This window comes from Heptranchias perlo, chromosome 31 (genome assembly GCF_035084215.1).
Source record: "Heptranchias perlo isolate sHepPer1 chromosome 31, sHepPer1.hap1, whole genome shotgun sequence".
Taxonomy (NCBI): domain Eukaryota; kingdom Metazoa; phylum Chordata; class Chondrichthyes; order Hexanchiformes; family Hexanchidae; genus Heptranchias; species Heptranchias perlo.
The window spans coordinates 29,990,354-30,009,320 of NC_090355.1; the positions used below are offsets into that span (position 1 = coordinate 29,990,354).

General features: G+C 42.1%; 1 protein-coding gene across 7 annotated transcripts in view; it reads left to right on the plus strand.

The window, feature by feature from the left end:
* The window catches only part of golga2 (golgin A2), an 80,982-nt gene that overhangs the window by 31,525 nt on the left and 30,490 nt on the right, over positions 1–18,967 (plus strand). For all 7 annotated transcript variants that reach the window (XM_067969864.1, XM_067969866.1, XM_067969865.1 and 4 more), the window contains 11 exons: positions 2,195–2,233; positions 4,208–4,270; positions 5,904–5,997; positions 7,684–7,790; positions 7,886–7,944; positions 8,047–8,188; positions 8,955–9,044; positions 9,821–9,928; positions 11,730–11,817; positions 15,332–15,468; positions 17,889–18,107. In XM_067969864.1, the coding sequence (XP_067825965.1) occupies positions 2,195–2,233; positions 4,208–4,270; positions 5,904–5,997; positions 7,684–7,790; positions 7,886–7,944; positions 8,047–8,188; positions 8,955–9,044; positions 9,821–9,928; positions 11,730–11,817; positions 15,332–15,468; positions 17,889–18,107 (1,146 nt within the window). The remainder of the gene's footprint in view (positions 1–2,194; positions 2,234–4,207; positions 4,271–5,903; positions 5,998–7,683; positions 7,791–7,885; positions 7,945–8,046; positions 8,189–8,954; positions 9,045–9,820; positions 9,929–11,729; positions 11,818–15,331; positions 15,469–17,888; positions 18,108–18,967) is intronic.

The window sequence follows — 18,967 nt, forward strand, 5'->3', positions numbered from 1 at the left end:
CACCTTTAAACTACATTGCCAAGATGGCGCCTTCTTTCTGTTAACTACTCTGTGAATGAGTTCAACTTTAAGCTAATGATCTTTTTCATTTCTTGTAATCTGTGGTTGTCTTTAAATCTAAGTAGAATTAACCACCATTTAGAAAATGGAGCCCTACTTTTGGTTTGTAATGTTAACTGATCAACTTCTCAGTATCTCACCACTTTGTATGAATTTTCAGACCACTGTAAGCTGCATGGACTGTTCCACGTTTTCATTGTGTGTGTGCGCATGACTGTCATATATTGCATGATTGCATGAACTGTAAACTAATTCCCTGCAGTGTACAGAAACTGATCCTTAAAATGGCTGCACTTAATAGTCTATCTTTCACCTAGATAGAGTATGTATGTTTATATTCAAGCACAATAAACTGAAAATGTACTCCTTGACCGAATGCCTTCAAATTGAGAGTATCCTTTCCAACAGCCCCGTGTATTTGGCTAATATCACAGAACAACTTTATTCCTTTGCACATTTCTGTTGTCATGGGCACCAGCTTGCCATAGGTGGGAAATTTAGCCCACTAAGACAGTGTTTAATGCTGTGGGGGAGGGATGGGTAGAGTGCAAAATGGTATCAGCCTCTCCATCAAAAAATGTGCCTCATTCTTCACATAGCAATGTGCAACGTCTGCACCTCCCTCCCAATCTAAAGATACATAAAGCACAAATGCCTGCAGAGGAATGGAGAGGAAACTAGTCATTGCTGCAGAGAGGTTGAGAAGGATATAGAGGGGTAATACACTGTGTTCACAGTTACAGTGATTGTCATTCCTGACTTTGGGGTTGTTTCGGTGCTGAGAGAAGGCGGGAAGCGGACTGGAGGAATTCAAACAGGAAGTTTCAGGACAGGTGGTCATGGAACTGGGAGGCATAGACACATGGTCAGAACAAAGAAAAGGAAAGGCAGGTTGGAGATGGGGTAGTACTTAACAAGGATGGAATAGTCGAGGGGTTTTTTTTTTGAGAGGAGAGTGACAGTGGTTTTGAAGGTGAGAAGACAGTGCCAGAGGACAGGAAGCTATTGACCATGTCAGCCAGCGTAGGAGCCAGAAGGGGAGTTAAGCGGTCAGGAGCTGAGTTAGAAAGAGGATTGAGGGAGCAGGAGGTGAGATGAACTTGGGAGAGGGTGAGGGTGGGGTGTAGATGGAGATTAAACTGCAGGGGGACAGGGATTTGGGATGAGAATGGGTGGGAGGCAGGGAGCAAAAGAAAGGGAGGACACATCGGACGCTGCTGCAGGGATGGTTTTTGTACTTTGATGCCAAAGAAAATCATGAGCTCCTTGCAATTGGTGTTTGGGGGTCAGCGTGGCGTGGGTGAGGGAGAAAGGTTGAAGGAGGTGATTGGTCACAGCAAAATGGGAACCTGGGGTTATTCTTGCCCTCTAGGGTGATCCTGGATTAGTCCATGGGTTTGGCTGAGGAGAGCGCAGCTGAGTAGTGCATGGTGTGGTCACACCGAACCCGGTGTTGATTAGCTAGGGCAGTTATACACCAGGTACGTTCAGTTTGTGCCCCACTGACTTGAGGAAGAGAAAATGGTGCTGTACTGGGAGAATGACAGGTGGGAGACTGTGCTTATTTTGCTGGGAACAAGGGTTTTAACACCACTACTGTTAGAAAACTGTTCATCCTCCATCTCATTCTGAGCAATATCAAGGGAGATCTGCTAGTTTGTGAGCGTGTTTGGCTGTGTTCTTCCCTATACCCCAAACTTTAAGACCGCTATAATGCTCCCTGCTATATTTACACACAGATGCATAAATAACATAGATCTGATACTCGCTAAGAATTTGCCCAGGTTGTTAACAGCAACTAATTTAACTGACCGTTCAAAATGAATTCTCAGCAATTTAAGAACGTATGTGTGTGTGTGCGTCTGGCGGGGGGGGGGGGGGGTGGGCAGTGGCATTGAAGTTTGCTTTGAATTGAAAAATAAATGTTGATTTTAGTATTTATCCAGCTCAATATTTTTTTAAGTTGCATTTTTATGTCTGTAAATTCATGTCGGTTCTGTGTGGGTCATTAGAAGTGCATTTTATGTAATAAGTGTGTTGGCGACTACTGCGTTTCTCCAGGAGTAAAGTGGCAACAGATTTATGTTATCGTAGTTCACTGTAGCTTTCACCTCTGATTCTTTTCTCCGAACAGAAACAACACAACCAAGAGCTTAGCGGTCAGCTAGAGAAGGTAAAATAACACCGTTCCTTTTTTTCTGATCGTGATGCCCTCGGATTTTTGCCCCTTTCTATTGTTAGTGGGTTTTATTACCCGCAGCAAGCAGGGTTGGCAGGCAACTTGCTCCCAGGCCTTTGCCAATGTCCTTTTTTTGTTGCTGGGGTATTTGGGTAAATTTCCCACTTGCCCTCCCCCCTCCAATCCACTTGGTCTGAAGCTGGGAGGATAGGCACACAGTCATACGCCCTCAGGCTGTTGCCAACGTCCCTTGTAAGTCAGCTGCATGGTGATGTAAGACTCTTCGCTCTTCCTCGAGCCCCACCCCCCATCTCTCTCCCCATTATGTATCTGATCGAAGGGTTAGATGCCTCCCTATAGTGATGAGGATCGAATTATGTTTACGCTAAGCAGTTGGTGCAAACTCCAGTGAAAAAAGGGAAAGGTAAATAACTTGGCATTATGTATTCCTCACACAAGAAAGATTTTAGTTCGTGTTCCCACAAGCATTAAATCACAGGGAAAAATAAATACTGTAGGATGTTTCCACTGGAACTGGTTCAGGAAGTAACTAGCTGCTCCTGCACCTTTTTAAGCTCCACTGAGCTTCATTCATCCTGCCAGTTGTGCTTACTGATTACACCTGTTGGTGAATTATTTGGTTGGCAGCTTTTTCCAGTGATGGTAATTCTCAGCTGACCACTCCAGAGCAGCAGCTCATATATTAAAAAAAAGCTTGTTCTTTTAAAGCCTGAATAATTGAAGCCCAGCCTTATAAAACTCTGCATTCTTCGACTCATGTACCTGGGAGCACCGGGATTCGGGTAAAGGCCAGGGAGAAATGTGTCAGCTTTATTCTCCCCAAGCCCCCCTTTCCCTATTCTCTGTGCCAATTGTGACTTGAGAACACAACCAGAAAATCAGCTGCCAAGCCTCTACCAATGGCACTCTCAATGCTTACCAGAAAACATCACATGGCATGAAACAGCAAAACAATTACTGGTCTTCATAGAGTTGCTGAAGCAGCAAGAGTTAACCAGTACAATTGTGATATTCAACTTTAACTCACACTTGATTATTTTTAAAATTTGTCTCATATCAGCAAGTTGCAGAACTGGAAATTGTGAAGTGACATATTGCTGCAATCTTTAAAACTGTGAGGCTGGGGTGAATGAGAAAGTAATCACCAGCCTGGCAGCTGGTGGTGGTGTTGCACGCAGGGAATTGCTGGGAAATGAATGCCCTTTCAAAAGCCTCCAAAACAAGTTCGGCGATTGACGTGCCCTGGAGTAGCAGCATGCAATACTACAGCTTGAAATTTCCAAAATTTACGTTGGCAGCATAGTGATTAATTCTAGACTGTAGAGCAGATACCAAATGAATAAATTGTTTGGGGAAGGGGGGATGCAATTGTGAAAGACAAACCACTCTGCTGATATTTGAAATGGGGGGAAAAATAGGGGAAGGTTGGAGATACCCTGATGGCTTGTTGGTTAAGTTGGGGCACGACTGTTTACCGTAACATTTCACGGCTAGAATTAACCAGGGTTCCAGCTCCTGACTGCCTCCCAGTGACCTTTTCTGGAAAGTACACGTGTGTGGAGTTAGGCTGAGGGCTGCACCGCCTCCCTTGATAAACAAGCACTCAAAAAAATTTCAGCTGCCTAAACTCTTCCTATTTTAAGATTAAATCTGAATGATTAATTTGTGGCTTAATGTTTTTTTTAATGAATTGGTTAGTTGAGTGTGGTTTCACTGAGCCATTGGAAAAGTATTGTGCCGTCTTCAGTAAATGGGTCTTGCAATCTTTGCGTTTTTTTTGGATTTTATTTTTGTTGGTCTTTTGCCCAGCTGTCTACATCAGATGTTCCAGATGTTAAGTCGATTAAACTTGAAATCGGCTCTAATTTGTGCAGGGACGTTTAAGAAAAATTAATTCTGCACTATCTGACATGATTGTACTCATAGTGCATCTCCACTTTTGCACAGGAGAAGAAAGATTCTGAACAGAAGCATTTCAAGGAGCATGTGTCAATGAGAGAACAGCTACAAGTAAGTAGAACTAGTTCAGAAGTTGCTTTTCCTCCAGTTCTCTCTCCTGCCCATCTCTTCTGAAGACTTTAACTTCTTGCTGAGGTAAGGTTCCATGGGTACCCTTTAGTACCTCAAGTGTCAGCCTTGGCTGATGCTGGCATTCTCATCTCCGAGTTAGAAGGTTGTGGGTTCAAGTCCCACTCCAGAGACTTGAGCACATAATCTAGGCTGACACTTCAGTGTCGTTTTTCAGACGAGATGTTAAACCGAGGCCCTGTCTGCCCTTTCAGGTGGATGTGAAAAATCCCATAGCACTATTTCGAAGAATAGCAAGGGAGTTCTTCCAATGTCTTTGCCAATATTTATCCCTCAACCAACATAACTTAAAAGCAAATTACCTGATCACTGTGGGACCTTGCTGTGTGCAAATTGGCTGCCACGTTTCCCATATTACAACAGTGACTACAGTTCAAAAATACTTTGCACTTTGGGACATCCTGAGTTCATTTGTTCTTTTGTTCTTCTCTTTCATTCTTTCTTAATTTCTTTCTTTCTTTAAAAGCAGGAACCCTGTTCCATTTGATTTTCCCCCTCTTTCCACCCCGCCCCCCCAAGCTTCTATAACCTGGGACGATGATGCCAGTCGTAGTGCCTTACCGCCATCCCAGTTGAGATCAATTAACTCGGTCACAGACTGGGAGGTTCCTGGTATGTAGGATTCAGCTACCTATTGCCATAACCGGCTGAAAATTATATAGAATTTACAGCACAGAAACAGGCCCAACTGGTATATGCCGGTGTTCATGCTCCACACGAGCCTCCTTCCACCTCTCATCTAACACCATCAGCATATCCTTCTATTCGTTTCTTCCTCGTGCTTATCTAGCTTCCCCTTAAATGTTCTGTGCTATTCCCCTCAATTGCTCCATGTGGTAGCAAATTCCACATTCTAACCACTCTCTGGGTAAAGAAATTTCTCTTGAATTCTTTATTGGATTTATTTGTGACTCTCATATTTATGGCCCCTAGTTTTGGACTCCGCCACAAGTGGAAACATCTTCCCTACGTTTACCATATCAAACCCCTTCATAATTTTGAAGAACTCTATTAGATCACCCCTCAGTCTTCTCTTTTCTAGAGAAAAGAGCCCCAGCCTGTTCAGTCTTTCTGGGGAGCTTTCAACTGGAATTTGTTACAGATTTTTAAAAATATTTTTTCAACAGTGAACATGCATTTCAAAAGTTCACCTTTATTTCCTGAATAGCATGCCTGTGTTGGATATTATAACCAGTTAGAGGAACAACGATTCGCTGTGTCTTTACCAACATTGTTTCAACTCTTTCTAAAATGCATTTTACAGTTAAAAATAATTTGTCTAATAACTCTGATTACCTTACAAATTACTTGGCTTGACTAAATCATGTCAGTTTTATAAAATAGTTCCTATTAACCCGATGTTCCCAGATATATGCAGTTCAACTTGCAGAAATATCTGCATTGTCGTGAGATTAATGGTCAGTAAATTGCACATTGGCAATTTTCAGTCAAAATGTTGAAATGTAATTCTCGACAAGGCCCTAAACTGACGATTGTTGTGCTGGTTGTTGAACTGGATCATGGAGAAGTCTGAATAATTTAATATGATCTGCAGGTTCACATCCAGACTATTGGGATTTTGGTATCTGAGAAATCGGAACTCCAGACAGCTCTGGGTCACACACAGCAGGCAGCAAGACTTAAAGCAGGTAAAGCCATTTGAGTTCATTACCAAAAGGTCCACTAGCTTCTGGTAACCAGCCTTGCATGCAAGAAGCTACTGCCCCTGTAATCACTTGAGTGCTTTACGCAGTTTTTCAACAAAAAGACTTAGTCAATTTTGCAGTGCTTTGACTTGCTTCATTTCCTTCAACCCTCTGAAAGCCCTATTTCTCCCCCCACTTCCCCCTCCCTTGTCTGCCCATATCAAGGTAACTTGTGGCGGTCTCGACACGTTTCTGGTCATGTCAGATTAAAGGTCCAAACTTTAAAGTGCAGTCATTTTTCACTTCACCTGCAGTGTTGTGGGATTTTGTTGGGAGAGGGCAATAATTGAATTTGCAAAATTTAAGATCGGTGTAAGATGGTGCCGGAACAAACTCTTCTAGTAGAACAAGTTTTCTGGGCCCTGGCATCCATGACACCCTGAAGCCAGGGTGTGTCCTGCTGTAATACATATAAATAATTCATTCAGGTGGGGGACTTGTAGCCATCCGTTTATAGATGGATGCAGAGGCATTTGTTAAATCTATAAAAGTCTATAGTCGCAGTTTCCAATATGCGACAGAATTTAATAGCATTTTTAAGTCTTTGGTTTCCACAGCAAAGCAAATTACCATCTTATTTATATAGGCACCACAACAGCCTGCACAGCATAAAAGTACCCGCGATTCTACAAGCTTGTTAGTTTGTGGATTTCAAGCTGCGGCTCATGGCTGTACCTTCCGTCATGGCTGGGTTGTGCGTATACAAGGCAGCGAGCACAATATCATTTCACTGAGCCACTCGACCAGTGCAGGCTGCTGAGGTGGATGGCCTGTGGACGGGCAGGAAACATGGCTGCTTCCTTCCTGCAAGACTAATCTGTTTATTGTTATCAGTGGGGCAGGGCTTTGAGGCATCTGCAGAGATTTCCACTTCTGGTGGATTCTAGAGCTGACAATGCTATCTTTTTTTACTAGTTGTAGTTGATGTTTGAGGGAGGAGGGGCTGCTTGAGAACAGCGCAGTAAAGTAAATGTGCTATGTAAACTGCTAAAAATTCATAATGGCGTGTATTTCCCATTACAATTTGAATCTACAGTCAATGCTTCAACCTGCCGAAGTCGTCTTGCTGCCTAGTCAGACTGGCAGGTTAAATTTAGACAAAAGTGACCAAGTAGAACAACATTGTCTTGGGGATGAGCAGTGTAGTGCATTGTGAAATTGCTCCATGGCATTAGGTCGTACTTCAGTGCAGTGCTGTCTTTCAGGCAGGTGGATGTAAAATATCACCAGGCATTTTTTCAAAGAAGAGCAAGGGAGTTCTCCCAGTGTCCTGACCACTGTTCTTCCTCAGTCAATGCCACCAATATAGATTAACTGTTGCTTTATCTCATTGCTGTTTTGTGGCTTCTTCCTGTGCACAAATTGGGGTTGCTGCATTTGCCTAAGTAACAGTGATACACTTTAAAAAGTTATTCATTAGCTGTGAAGCACCTTGGGACATACTGAGGACATGAAAGTCACAATATAAATACAAGTTCATTCGTTCTTCCAGTAATGTGCTTGGTGAAACCTCTTACCATAAAATTTGTCTGGGTAAAGGTAAGGCATTGTACTATTTCCATGGGGCATTTCTCTTGATGTTTGAATTCTAACTCTCGTTTTTGCCTCTTTCCCTTCCCCCTTTCCCAGGTGAAGTAGACGACCTCGGTAACAAGCTGCATTCCTCGCGGCAAAGAGTGGCAGAACTGGAACGAACTCTATCCTCCATCTCATCCCAACAGAAACAGTCCGACAAAGTAAATGGCTGATTCCTTTTTATTACAAAGGCTAATTCATTTTTTAAGGGAAATAAAATTAACTGTTCTATTTTGAAAACATCTTCTCTTCACAGTTCAGCAAAGAACTTGAAAAAGAAAGAGACAATCTTAAACAAGAAGTATACAGACTAAAGTGAGTTAGGAAAAAGTGTTAATCATATAACTTATAAGTCTTTTTAAAGTTTTTTTTAAAAAGTCTAACTGAGGAACAAACTAACTGTGTTTAAATTTGCAGTAAAATGAGTGAAGAGATTAAACAACAGAACTCTGAGCTCTCAGAACAGTTGCGCTCCAGGGTATTGGAGAATGACTCGATGAAACACAACATTGAAGATCTACGCAAGAAACTGGAAATGGCTGAGTTGATGATTCAGCAGGTAGGACGACTTCTATTTCAATATTGTCTCCCCTGTCCTGGTCGAGCTGATTCACTTGGCAGGCCCATAGATCGAGCAGTAAAGGCTTGAGACCCTTGTTGAAGTGGGAGGGAGAGCCTTTGAGAAAGGTGGGGGGGAAGAAAGAACCTTAAGGGAAAAAAGAGACCCTGTTTAATGGGTGGATGAGTGACACATACCCTGTTGAGGTGAATGAGAGAGAGAGAGCATTCTGCGGGGTGGGAGAAAATGAGAGACACAGATTCTTTTGGGGAATGCGAGAGAGATGGACCCTTTTTTGGTGGGGGGAAAGAGACTGACAGAGGGGGGGTGAAACAGGGAAACCCTTTTGAGGAGGGAAAAGAGAGTCCCATTTGGGCGAAGAATGGGGTTAGAGAGAGATGGTGTTGCTGGGGGGAGGGTGGGAGGAGGGACAGAAAGAATTTGTATTTTTATGCTTAAAAAAAAGATTTTGCCTCATCAGTGCCTTGGTATACAGCATCTTAAAGTATGCTTCAGTTTTTAAAACAATAGAGATCTTTATTCAAGGCAAGGCTGCTCCTTATCTAATACTGACTGCACTAGCTCATCCTTGGTTGGGGGCACATCATATCTGGATGTCCAGACTTTTATTGCTGGGAGCTGCATACATGTGGCAAAACTAATGAGTGGGCTGCTTATTATGAGCAATACAAGTATTGTATGTGGGTCAAAGTTTATGATATTTTAGTAAGAATCATTTTATTTTATTTCTTATCTTTTTCTCCAGTTCTCGAATCAGCCGGGACTTCCAGATGTTAATCAACAGCTACACATGGTTGTTGAAGAAAAAGCTCATTTAGAGGCACAGATGATGCAAGTAAGGATTACATGGTAGAAAATTGCCAAGCTAGGATTCAATCCGTACGTGAGATGAGGGAGTTCTTGACTTCTGTGTATGTGATTAGTATTCAGCCAGCTTCCTGTGGGCCATGGTAGACAACAGCAGAGGATCGTGGGAGAAATTCTTACTGATTGTACTTTCTGCACCTCGAGAATAATTTCTGTTACTGGAAAAGAGCCTGTAAATGTGTGGAATCCTGTTCCTTACGCAAAGAGGGGGAGAAGGAGACACTTGGCGCTTTTGCCAGGTCAGCTAGGAAGTGTAGCAGCGTCTGATTCGGAGGGAAAATAACAGCTCGGGGACAGAACCTGATGTGAGGAAATTTGTTGGAAGATATGGTCTGCATAGATTTTGGAACTCTCATTTTAGTCACTTGCTACTTTGCACTGTGTGTAATTGGCCAACCCCTGATTATTCGGCTGCCCATGTCTATGTAGAATTTGGTAAGATTATCACTGAAAAAGCAGTAAATTGAAGCCTATTAGCCTGCTTGAAGCATGTCTGAATCTTCGGGAAGAGTTATTTGCTCGCTTCGTGGTTATAACGCATTTTTAAATTCACGTTTTCATAAATATGTTCTAACAGTAAGAGAATCAAACTTGAAAGCAAAGATGGTTTTAAATCACAAAGTCTGTTAATTTGAGCTGTCTGTCTCAACAACATAGAAGTAGTGAATATTTTTTTTAAAAAAGGGAGGAAAAATGAGCAATGTGCACTGAATCTTGAAACGCCACTGCCATTCTGTTTTGTAGCTGTCTGAATCACTACGGCTGCTTCGTGCAGAGAGAGATCAGTACGCCCAGAGGCTGCAGGAGGAGGGCAATGTTTGGCAGCAGAAAGTTCAGCAGCTGGCAGCACAAGTAAGTGGTAACAGTAAGAATTAGGCTTGTCATTGAAATATGTTGCTCCAATCCATGCTCATTAATCAAATATTCTGTTGTGTTCCACGATTTTAAAACTTTGCAGTGTGCTTCAGCATAGGTAATGTATTCAGTTTTAGAGTTTAAACACGTATTCCAATGCTCTCCTAGCTGGCCTCCCACCTTGTACCCTTTGCAAACTTGAGCTGATCCAAAACTCTGCTGCCCCGTATCCTAACTTGCACCAAGCTCCGTTCACCCATCACCCCGTGCTTGCTGACCTACATTGGCTCCCTGTCCGGCAACGCCTCGATTTAAAAAATTCTCATTCTTGTTTTCAAATCCCTCCATGGCCTTGTCCCTCTCTTTCTCTATAACCTCCTCCAGCCCTACAACCCACCGAGATCTCTGCGCTCCTCCAATTCTGGCCTCCTGCACATCCCTGATTTTCATTGCTGCGCCATTGGCGGCCGTGCCTTCAACTGCCTATACCGTAAGCTCTGGAATTCCCTCCCTAAACCTCTCCCTCTTCAAGATGCTCCTTAAAACATACCTCTTTGACCAAGCTTTTGGTCACCTGTCCTAATATCTCATGTGGCTCGGTGTCAAATTTTGTTTGATAATGCACCTGTGAAGCCTATTTGGATATTTTACCAAGTCAAAGGCACTATATAAATGCAAGTTGTTGTTGTACTTGATACCCTGTTTATATTATGGGATTGTTTCCATTGGAAGCTTCTCGGTAAGGTTCCCTTGTTGCCAGATTTCCACCTTTTTACAGTGGCGATAGATTTGGCATGTGTGAGATTTGTTCAAAAGTTGCATTGGTGACTTCGTGATTCTGGTTGTGGACCTTCCCTGATGTTTGGGGAAGGACCATACAGGCTAGCAGTGGCAAAAGGCATATGATTGGCCTGTAGCTGGAGGCTGAAAGGTTTCCTGTCATGACCAGATTTTAAAACGGCAGACCAGGTACAAGTGCCACTACCAGTGGCAGCCATTTGCTTTCACCCTAGTCGGCAACTTTGCTTTCTGAGACACTCACTCGTAGCATTGAGCTGCAGTTACACTAATTTAGCATTTATCAATACAAAAGTAGCAGTATAATTCGGGAGACTTGGAGGTGTTGGACCCTCCTTTCTCCCAGCCCCCCCTTCCCAAACGAGGCACAAGTTTGCAATATAATGCTTGCAAAAATCCCACCGTGCAGAGCTTTGTAATGTATACTTGAATTGTAATTGTTAAAAGCACATTTATAAAGAATTCTCAATTTTTATTTCATTAATCGCTAATGAGCTGCATTGTTGAAGCCCCCTGGCTACTGTTGCTGTCTTGGTCATGATGTTTAGCTCCCTCACGTGGTTGGGCTGGGTAATTCCTGCAGGTCAGTATGACCATTGCAACCAACCAGTAACCATATCATAAATTTTTTGAGGAAGAAATTCTGGGGTGGGGTGCAGTGGCTGGCTCTTCTCCTTCAGGACCTAGGTTTATATTCAGGGCTTCTCTGCCTGTTACCTGTAAAGGTTCTAGGGGAAATTGGTTTGGGAAGGCGCAATCTAGTTCCTGAAGCATAAAACTGCCCCTTACTTGGCACTAATAGGCAATAAAAAGATACTGAAATATTTTATTCATTTCAAGAATGTGAGTGCGTTAATTTTGTTGGATGGGTGATTATGGGAAGCACTTCCACAATTTCCCAACGAGCCCTTCCAGCAGGTTTGGCTGTCCTTTGGGAACGCACATGGGTAAAATGGGCTCTCCTGTCTCCACATAGCCATTGATCATTTTGTCTTTGCAGGTAAATGCACTTTCAGAGGAGAAAGAACGGAATCTCAACCATATGCAGGAACGAGAAGCATTATTGACCGATCTTCAGAACAGATCAGGTAATTCTATAGTTTCTACGGCAATAGGCTAAACATTTTCGGCTTTTTACAAGAATTGAAATGTGTTCATTGGATCATGTTAGAGCGTCCTTCAGTAAGTAAGGGATCCTTGCTGCATTGCCATATTGCTGCACCCCATACATTGGAAGAGACTTACACAAAGTGGCACTAAATCTAATCATGGCATCTGTGACATATGAAGTTATTTTGTATAAAACATTAGTCTGGATTCATCTCTTTGTGCCCTTGATATCTTGAAGTTTATTTTTTTCCCCCTTTTGTCAGTTTATGAGCAAGACCAGTGCAACCTTAGTGAGATTAGGGCAACATCTTGTGATCGGCTATAGTCAGTAGGTTTTAACAAAGCAATTTGAGAGGAAAACCATTGTTTTTGATGGGGAGGGTGACCAAAAAATGTGATGTACAGTGTTCTCATTTATTCTTTTTCCACCCCTTCCCCAGCAAGTGCTTTTCTCTCCCTTCTGAAATGGCTGCTTATAATCACACATATATCTCTGGTTTAGGAGAATGGGAGTCTAATCTGTTTTTCAGGACGTAAATAGATAATTTCCTGGAAAGTCTCCAGAACCCTGGACTATAGAAAGCTCATTTGCAGTTGGATATTTTTTGTGTTACATATGAAGTCAGCAACGAAAATCGAATCGGAGGTGCAAAAGAATTCACTTTCAGCTGAAGGGAATTATTTATAGAGCAAGGTCTTGCTCTCTGTTGAGCATGCTTACAATGAAGGTTATGCCGTGATAATATAGTGGACCGTAAGATTAAACACTTACTAGCTACTAGTTAAAAGCACGTTTATAAAGAATTCTCGATTTTTATTTCATTAATTTCTAATGAGCTGCATTGTTGAAGCCCCCTTGTCACTGTTGCTGTCTTGATGTGTAGCTCCCTCACATGGTTGGGCTGGGTAATTCCTGCAGGCCAGTATGACCATTGCAACCAACCAGTAATCACATCAGAAATTTTTTGATACAAATTTTGGGGTGGAGCAGTGGCTGCCTTTTCTCCTTCCGGATCTAGGTTCATATCCAGGCTTCTCTGCCTGCCACCTGTAAGGGTTCTCGGGGAAATGAGTTTGGGCGCTCCCAATCTAGTTCCTAAAGCACAAAAGCAAAATACTGCGGATGCTGGAAATCTGAAATAAAAACAGAAAATGCTGGAGAAGTTCAGCAAGTGAGGCAGCATCTGTGGGGAAAGAAACAGAGTTAACGTTTCAGGTCGAAGACCTTTCATCAGACCTGAAAGATGTTTTTAAAAAAAAAGCGCAAAACTGCTCCTAACTTGGCACTTATAAGAAAAGAAAGACTTGCATTTATAAAGTGCCTTTCACGACATCAGGATGTCCCAAAGTGCTTTATAGCCGGAAGTCGTTTTTTTTTAAAAAAGTATAATCACTGTTGTAAACGTGGCAGCCAATTTGCGCAAGGCAAGGCCCACAAACAGCAATGTGATAATGATCAGATCATCTGTGAACTTGATGTTCCATTATCAGTTTTCAAAGTTAAATTGGTGACAAATTATACAGATTGTCACAGACTACCATAGATCAAGATGTGTGACGAGATGAGAATTTTTATTCACTGGCTCTAAGAGCTAGATGTGTTAGTGACCAGGATTGAAGGCTCCTGAATCTGCTGGCAGCATAGTGCTTCGATTTTTTTTTTTGCTCCTTCCTTTTAACCCCTGCCTCATGTTTCTAAATGTTTTAATGCAGAGTTGAAGCATCTTGAATCCAGCATGGTGGTTTCACAATTTCCAATAATTGCCATCATTGCATAAAGAAGGTGACAGTAATCCACTGATCTTACACATTGAGGCAGTTTTAGATCCCAGTAGATGATGCACTCTTTGTACCACCAGTGTGAGCATCTAGAAGACTCCATAATTTTTTTTTAAAGAAATACTTGCATTTACATAGTGCCTTCCAATGGAGTACTTTTGAAGTATAGTCACTGTTGTAATGTCAGAAATGCATTAGCTAAATGTAGGTCGTTTAGCCAACATAATATGACTACTTAAGGCATGTTGACTATTTGAGGCTTTAGTTGGGTGTCATCTTGCATGCTTGGTTCACAGTTGTATAGATACAGTTGAAGTGTTACATAAGCAAATGTGTGCTGCTTTCTTTATCTGGCTAAATCAGATTTTTAAATTACCTTTGATCCCAAAACACACATCCCTTTTAAATACTAACTTGGAGGCAAATACTAATTTACAGTGATCAGGCAAAACTGAATCTGAGGATTAGGGGTGTCCTTCAGGGGGTCAGTAATAGTGGAAAAAAACTCATTGCACGACACAGCTAGATGTCTTGTGTGTTCAGTAATTTTTAAATAAATCCTGTAACCTTTCAGCAATTCCTGCTGTTAAAGGAACAGTAAGTTTTCTGGTTGCCACTCATACTTGGAGTTCCCAGTGCCAATAATTGGAATTGGGTTAGTCCACTGGAGCAGGGATTCCTACTGCTCAAAGTTCAATGGTATTTAAAAGTTTGGGGTCCATTAAGAGAGATGTTCCTCTGACAGATCAGCAAGTTTACCCAGTGAGTAGCTGAGTCATAAAGAGCAGTAAGGTCCTTGGTTCAGTCACCATTCCAAGCCGAGTTAGCTGATCTCAGTCAGGGTAGCACTAAGAAAGAAAACTGGAAGGCCAGGGTTCTCATATCCTGGCTATCCAGTGACACCTGCCTAATGGGTGCACGTGTGGATGTTGGTTGAGGACAGAATTGGACTTGGCTGCTATGCACCCCACAATCAAATAGCTTGCTCACACATAAAATGGTCTTTATGTAGCTGTACTTTAGCAAGGAGTCGAAGACTTCAGGAGAGGAGGGGAAAGGGTAGAAAATTGGCAAGAGGGGAAAAAAAAACTTCACAGGAACAAACCATTGGGTTGCATTTTAAATTCCCCACCTTAAAATTGTATTCTTACAATGGTGCCAGCTTTTTTGTAGGTTTATTTACAGTAACACCCCAATTTTCTTTATAGTCAAGGCCACTGATATGCAATTTTCAAGGAAAAATGGACAGAATTTCTGAATGCATTCCTAAAGGTTGCCACTTACAGAGGTGCATAAATTAATCATCACCAATAGAGAAGGGAGATATCAGGAGAAACTTAAAAAAAAAACTGCAGAGGGTTGGTAGAACATGGATTGCCCTACCAGAAACAGTGGCGGAAGCGGAATCCAAAATAGCTTTTAAAGGGAAAGTGAATAAATATTTGAAAATGAGAAAAATGAAGAGAATGGGGAAAATGCAGGGCAATGGAAGTTGGTGGATAGCTATTCGAGCACTGGAATGGGCGTGCTGGGTAAATCCTCCGGAGCTGTAAAATTCTACGATTCTAAAAACACGATTTTGAAAATCCTCAAATTTTGTAATTAAAGAAGAACTTGACTTAGTGTAAATCAGTGGCACTTTTCATCGTGAATGGATGGTGTATATGTTTTGGAAGGTTGAGTTTATAATGCTGACTGCCCTGTGTTGTATAGCACTACAGTACGAGGTCAGTGAAAGCCAAACCACACCACAGCCCGAAGGCCCCACAGAGCAAGAGCGGTTACTGGAGGAGAACATTCAGCACCTGCAGCGGGAGAAGGAGGAATTGTACACTCAGTACCAGGCACAGGTAAGAGGGACTCTCTTCATTTGTGGGAGGGTGGGGAATGGCCTTCTCAGCAGAAATCTTAAAGAACACATTCATTAGGAGTTTTGACTGAGCTGAACCGCACAGAATGTTGTGTAAGAATAATTAGTTCCTTCATTCCCTACCCCCTGGGGGCTTGAAGCAAAAAATGTTTTTTTAAAAAAGGGAATAGCAATGGACAAAAAACAACTCAAGAAGCTGGATCACAACTCTTTGCTGCTGCCTTTTGTTGTTAATGGGTAGATACACTGCCTGGTGTAGCACAGAGCCATTGAAACCTGGAAGGCCCAAGTTAAGTTTTCCCCAGCTTTGTGCTGAGCTGAGGTACTTCAGTTAGCCTCAGTGTCCCTAAGTTTAAGAAGGGGAATATTTAGCCAGGATCCCCACTCCTAATAGTGATCTAGTGACTCGCTGTAAAGTGTTCACATATGGACTTTAGGCAAGGGCGAGATTAAGCTTAGCTTGTGATGTGCTCCACTGTCAAGTAGCCTGTTGACACTGACTATCTAGGCTCGCACATGAGGAATGTTATGGAGGGTTGCCAGAACCCATGGAACTATATCCCATTGAGGAGTCAACAACCACAGGAGGAGAAAAAGTTGGATGAGGTACCCAAAAAGCATTGATAGGATAAAATAATTGAAATGCTATTTGTAATATATATAATGTGACAGCGCATGGTGCTACAAAATGACCAGATGTGGGTTTGAACCCACTAGTGTCCAGGCAGTGATATTCTCCATCTCAGCTGTGCCGTTATAACAGTCTGTGCCAGGAGACGAGTTGCCTCCTCAGAGAGACAGGAACATTGAAGTGTCACCTCAGGTCATGAAGGCTAGTGCCAGTTATTTTAGCAGACCAAGGGACACTGGTTCAAACTGGTAGAAAGCAAAATTAGCGCTGATGTCAGGAAGTTCCTTACAGAAATAGTGATCATCATGTGGAATAGACTTCCAGAAGGGGAGTGAGGGCAAAAAAACCATGGCATCATTTAAGAGACAGTAGGAGCGAAGAATGCGGTTCTTTGTATATCAATGAGCTAGAGTAGGCCAGGTGCCATTCCTCAGAATTACCTATCTTATGACCTGTATAGCTGAATTGCTACAAGTCTGGGGATAGTTATCTGCTTGCTTTGTAGTCTGGGCGTAATGCCTTGTATGGGCAAAACAACCAAAGGAAAAGAGATAACTCGTCTGCATGCGACTCCCTCTTGCCTTAATTTAGTAATATGCTCTGTGTACTTGGGGAAGTTTATAGATTCTGAGTCGAAGACTCCTTCATTCACCCAGCTAACGCTGAGGGTCCAGTTGGATCTCATTTTAATACAGCAACGTTGGCTGCAATTCTCAAAGGATGACCAAGTGTGCTGCAGTTAATGAGTTCAGTCTAATTTTGGTGAGTTGCTCCTGTAAAATGGTCAAGTATTTATCCATATTTGGCCAGCCCTACTTTTTAAAATTGCATTACTTTGCTAAATTGACTAATTACTTTTTTTCAGAGTGATACCCAGTACCACCTTTCTGGGGGAAGTGGGGTAATATGCAGGATGGCTTTGTGCAGCACTGTCATTGTTAACTATACATTGGATTTAAGTTTGACAACTAAGATAAAAGTCATTCTCTGCAGCCTGCGTGATTACCATAGTGTAATAGGCAAATCCACTTAGATGCAAAGAAAGAAAGAGCGGCATTTATCTAGTGCCTTGCATGTCTCCAGGACATCTCAAAGTGCTTCACAGCCAATTAATTACTTTTAGAGTGTAGTCACTCTTGTTTTATAGGCAGATGCGACGGCCAATTTGAACCCAGCAAGGTCCCACAAACAATAAATGAGACGCACGTCTAGTTACTTTGCTTTGGTGATTGTTTGAGGGATAGATGTTGGCCAGCACACTAGGAAAGCTCCCTGCTCTTCTTTGAAAATTTTTTTTTTAATTCAATGTGTGATTCAAAATCACACATTAAATAGTGCAATGGATCTTTTACATGCACCTGTGCACATGGACAGGGCCTCAGTTTACCATCCCATCCGAAAGACGGCACCTCCAACAGTGCAGCACTCTCTTGCACTGCACTGAAGCAATGTCCAGTACCTTCTTTCTCAGTGAAATGCCAGCTTAGATTATGTACTCAGCTCCTGAAGTGGGGCTTGAAATAAGTCCAAGTCTAATCGTGACCAGTCAGTGTTGGTATGGCCATATCTCTTCTATAGCAATGTTTTTTTCCCCCCCTGTTCTCCAGATATAGTCCACAAAGCTGACTGAATGGTGTGACCTTATATTTGACACACTTGTCTCTGAAACTGTACACAGAGCAATGACATTCATGTAGCAATATAAGAATTTTTTTTTTTAAAAGAGTTTACACACTTGTTTTTAAATTTACAATCGCTGTCCTCTTTAGGTTCGTGATAATGAGCAGCTGAGTCGTTTGAACCAGGAGCAGGAAGAGAGGCTGCAGGAACTGGAACGGACAGTGCAGCGCTACAATGACGACTCTGTAGACCGGAAACAACTGCTGGAAAACATGCAGAGCGACAAGGTTACAATAAGCAGGGCACTGACACAGAACCGCGAGCTCAAGGAACAGCTGGCAGAACTTCAAAACGGATTTGTCAAACTTGTACGTATTATACCGTCACCTTTTGTAAAATCCGATGTCCTTACAAACGTGTCGTGAATCTACACTCTGTAATCCTGACACCTAATGGATCCATTATTAAGCCCTTGTGCTCAAAGTCCTGAAGATTCACCTTACATTTTGGGTGTGTTTAGACTACACTTTTGATCATTGTGAAGCGGTTTCAATTTTGCACCTACACTAAAGTTGTTGTGTAAATCCAGTGCTAACATAATACCCACTTTCAAAAAGGGTGACAGCTAATCCGAATAATTACAGGCCAGTCGATTTAACATCTGTGCTAGGTCAACTTTTAGAATCTTTAAAGATGAAATTACTAAATATAAGTGAGAAAATAATTAGAAGCAGCCAACACTGGCTTCAGAAAGGAAGATTATGCTCGAAAAAACCTGATTGAGTTCTTCCAGGGGGTGACAGATATGGTGAATGGGGGGAAATGCGGAGGATGTAGTGTACAGGGACTTTCAGAAAGCCTTTGACAAGCTACTAGAAAGAAGACTATTGGAGAAGATTAAAGAGTATGGAATCAGGGGAAGGGTGTCAAATGGGATTAAAAACTGGTTAGAAGGGAGGAAATAGAGAGTAGGAGTTCAGGACAGTTTCTCAGAGGAGATGGAAGTGGGTAGCAGGGTCTCAAGGTTCTATTCTGGGGTTATTTTGGTTCACTATGTACGTCAGTGATTTGGATATTGGGCTAGAGGGAGTGGTGTTCAAATTTGCAGGTGATCCTAAAATAGGAGGAATAGTAAATAATTCTGAGGATCATAGGAAGCTACAAAGAAGTATTAATATAAGGAAATGGGCAAAAATGTGGCAGATTGAATTCAATGTCAGTAAATGTG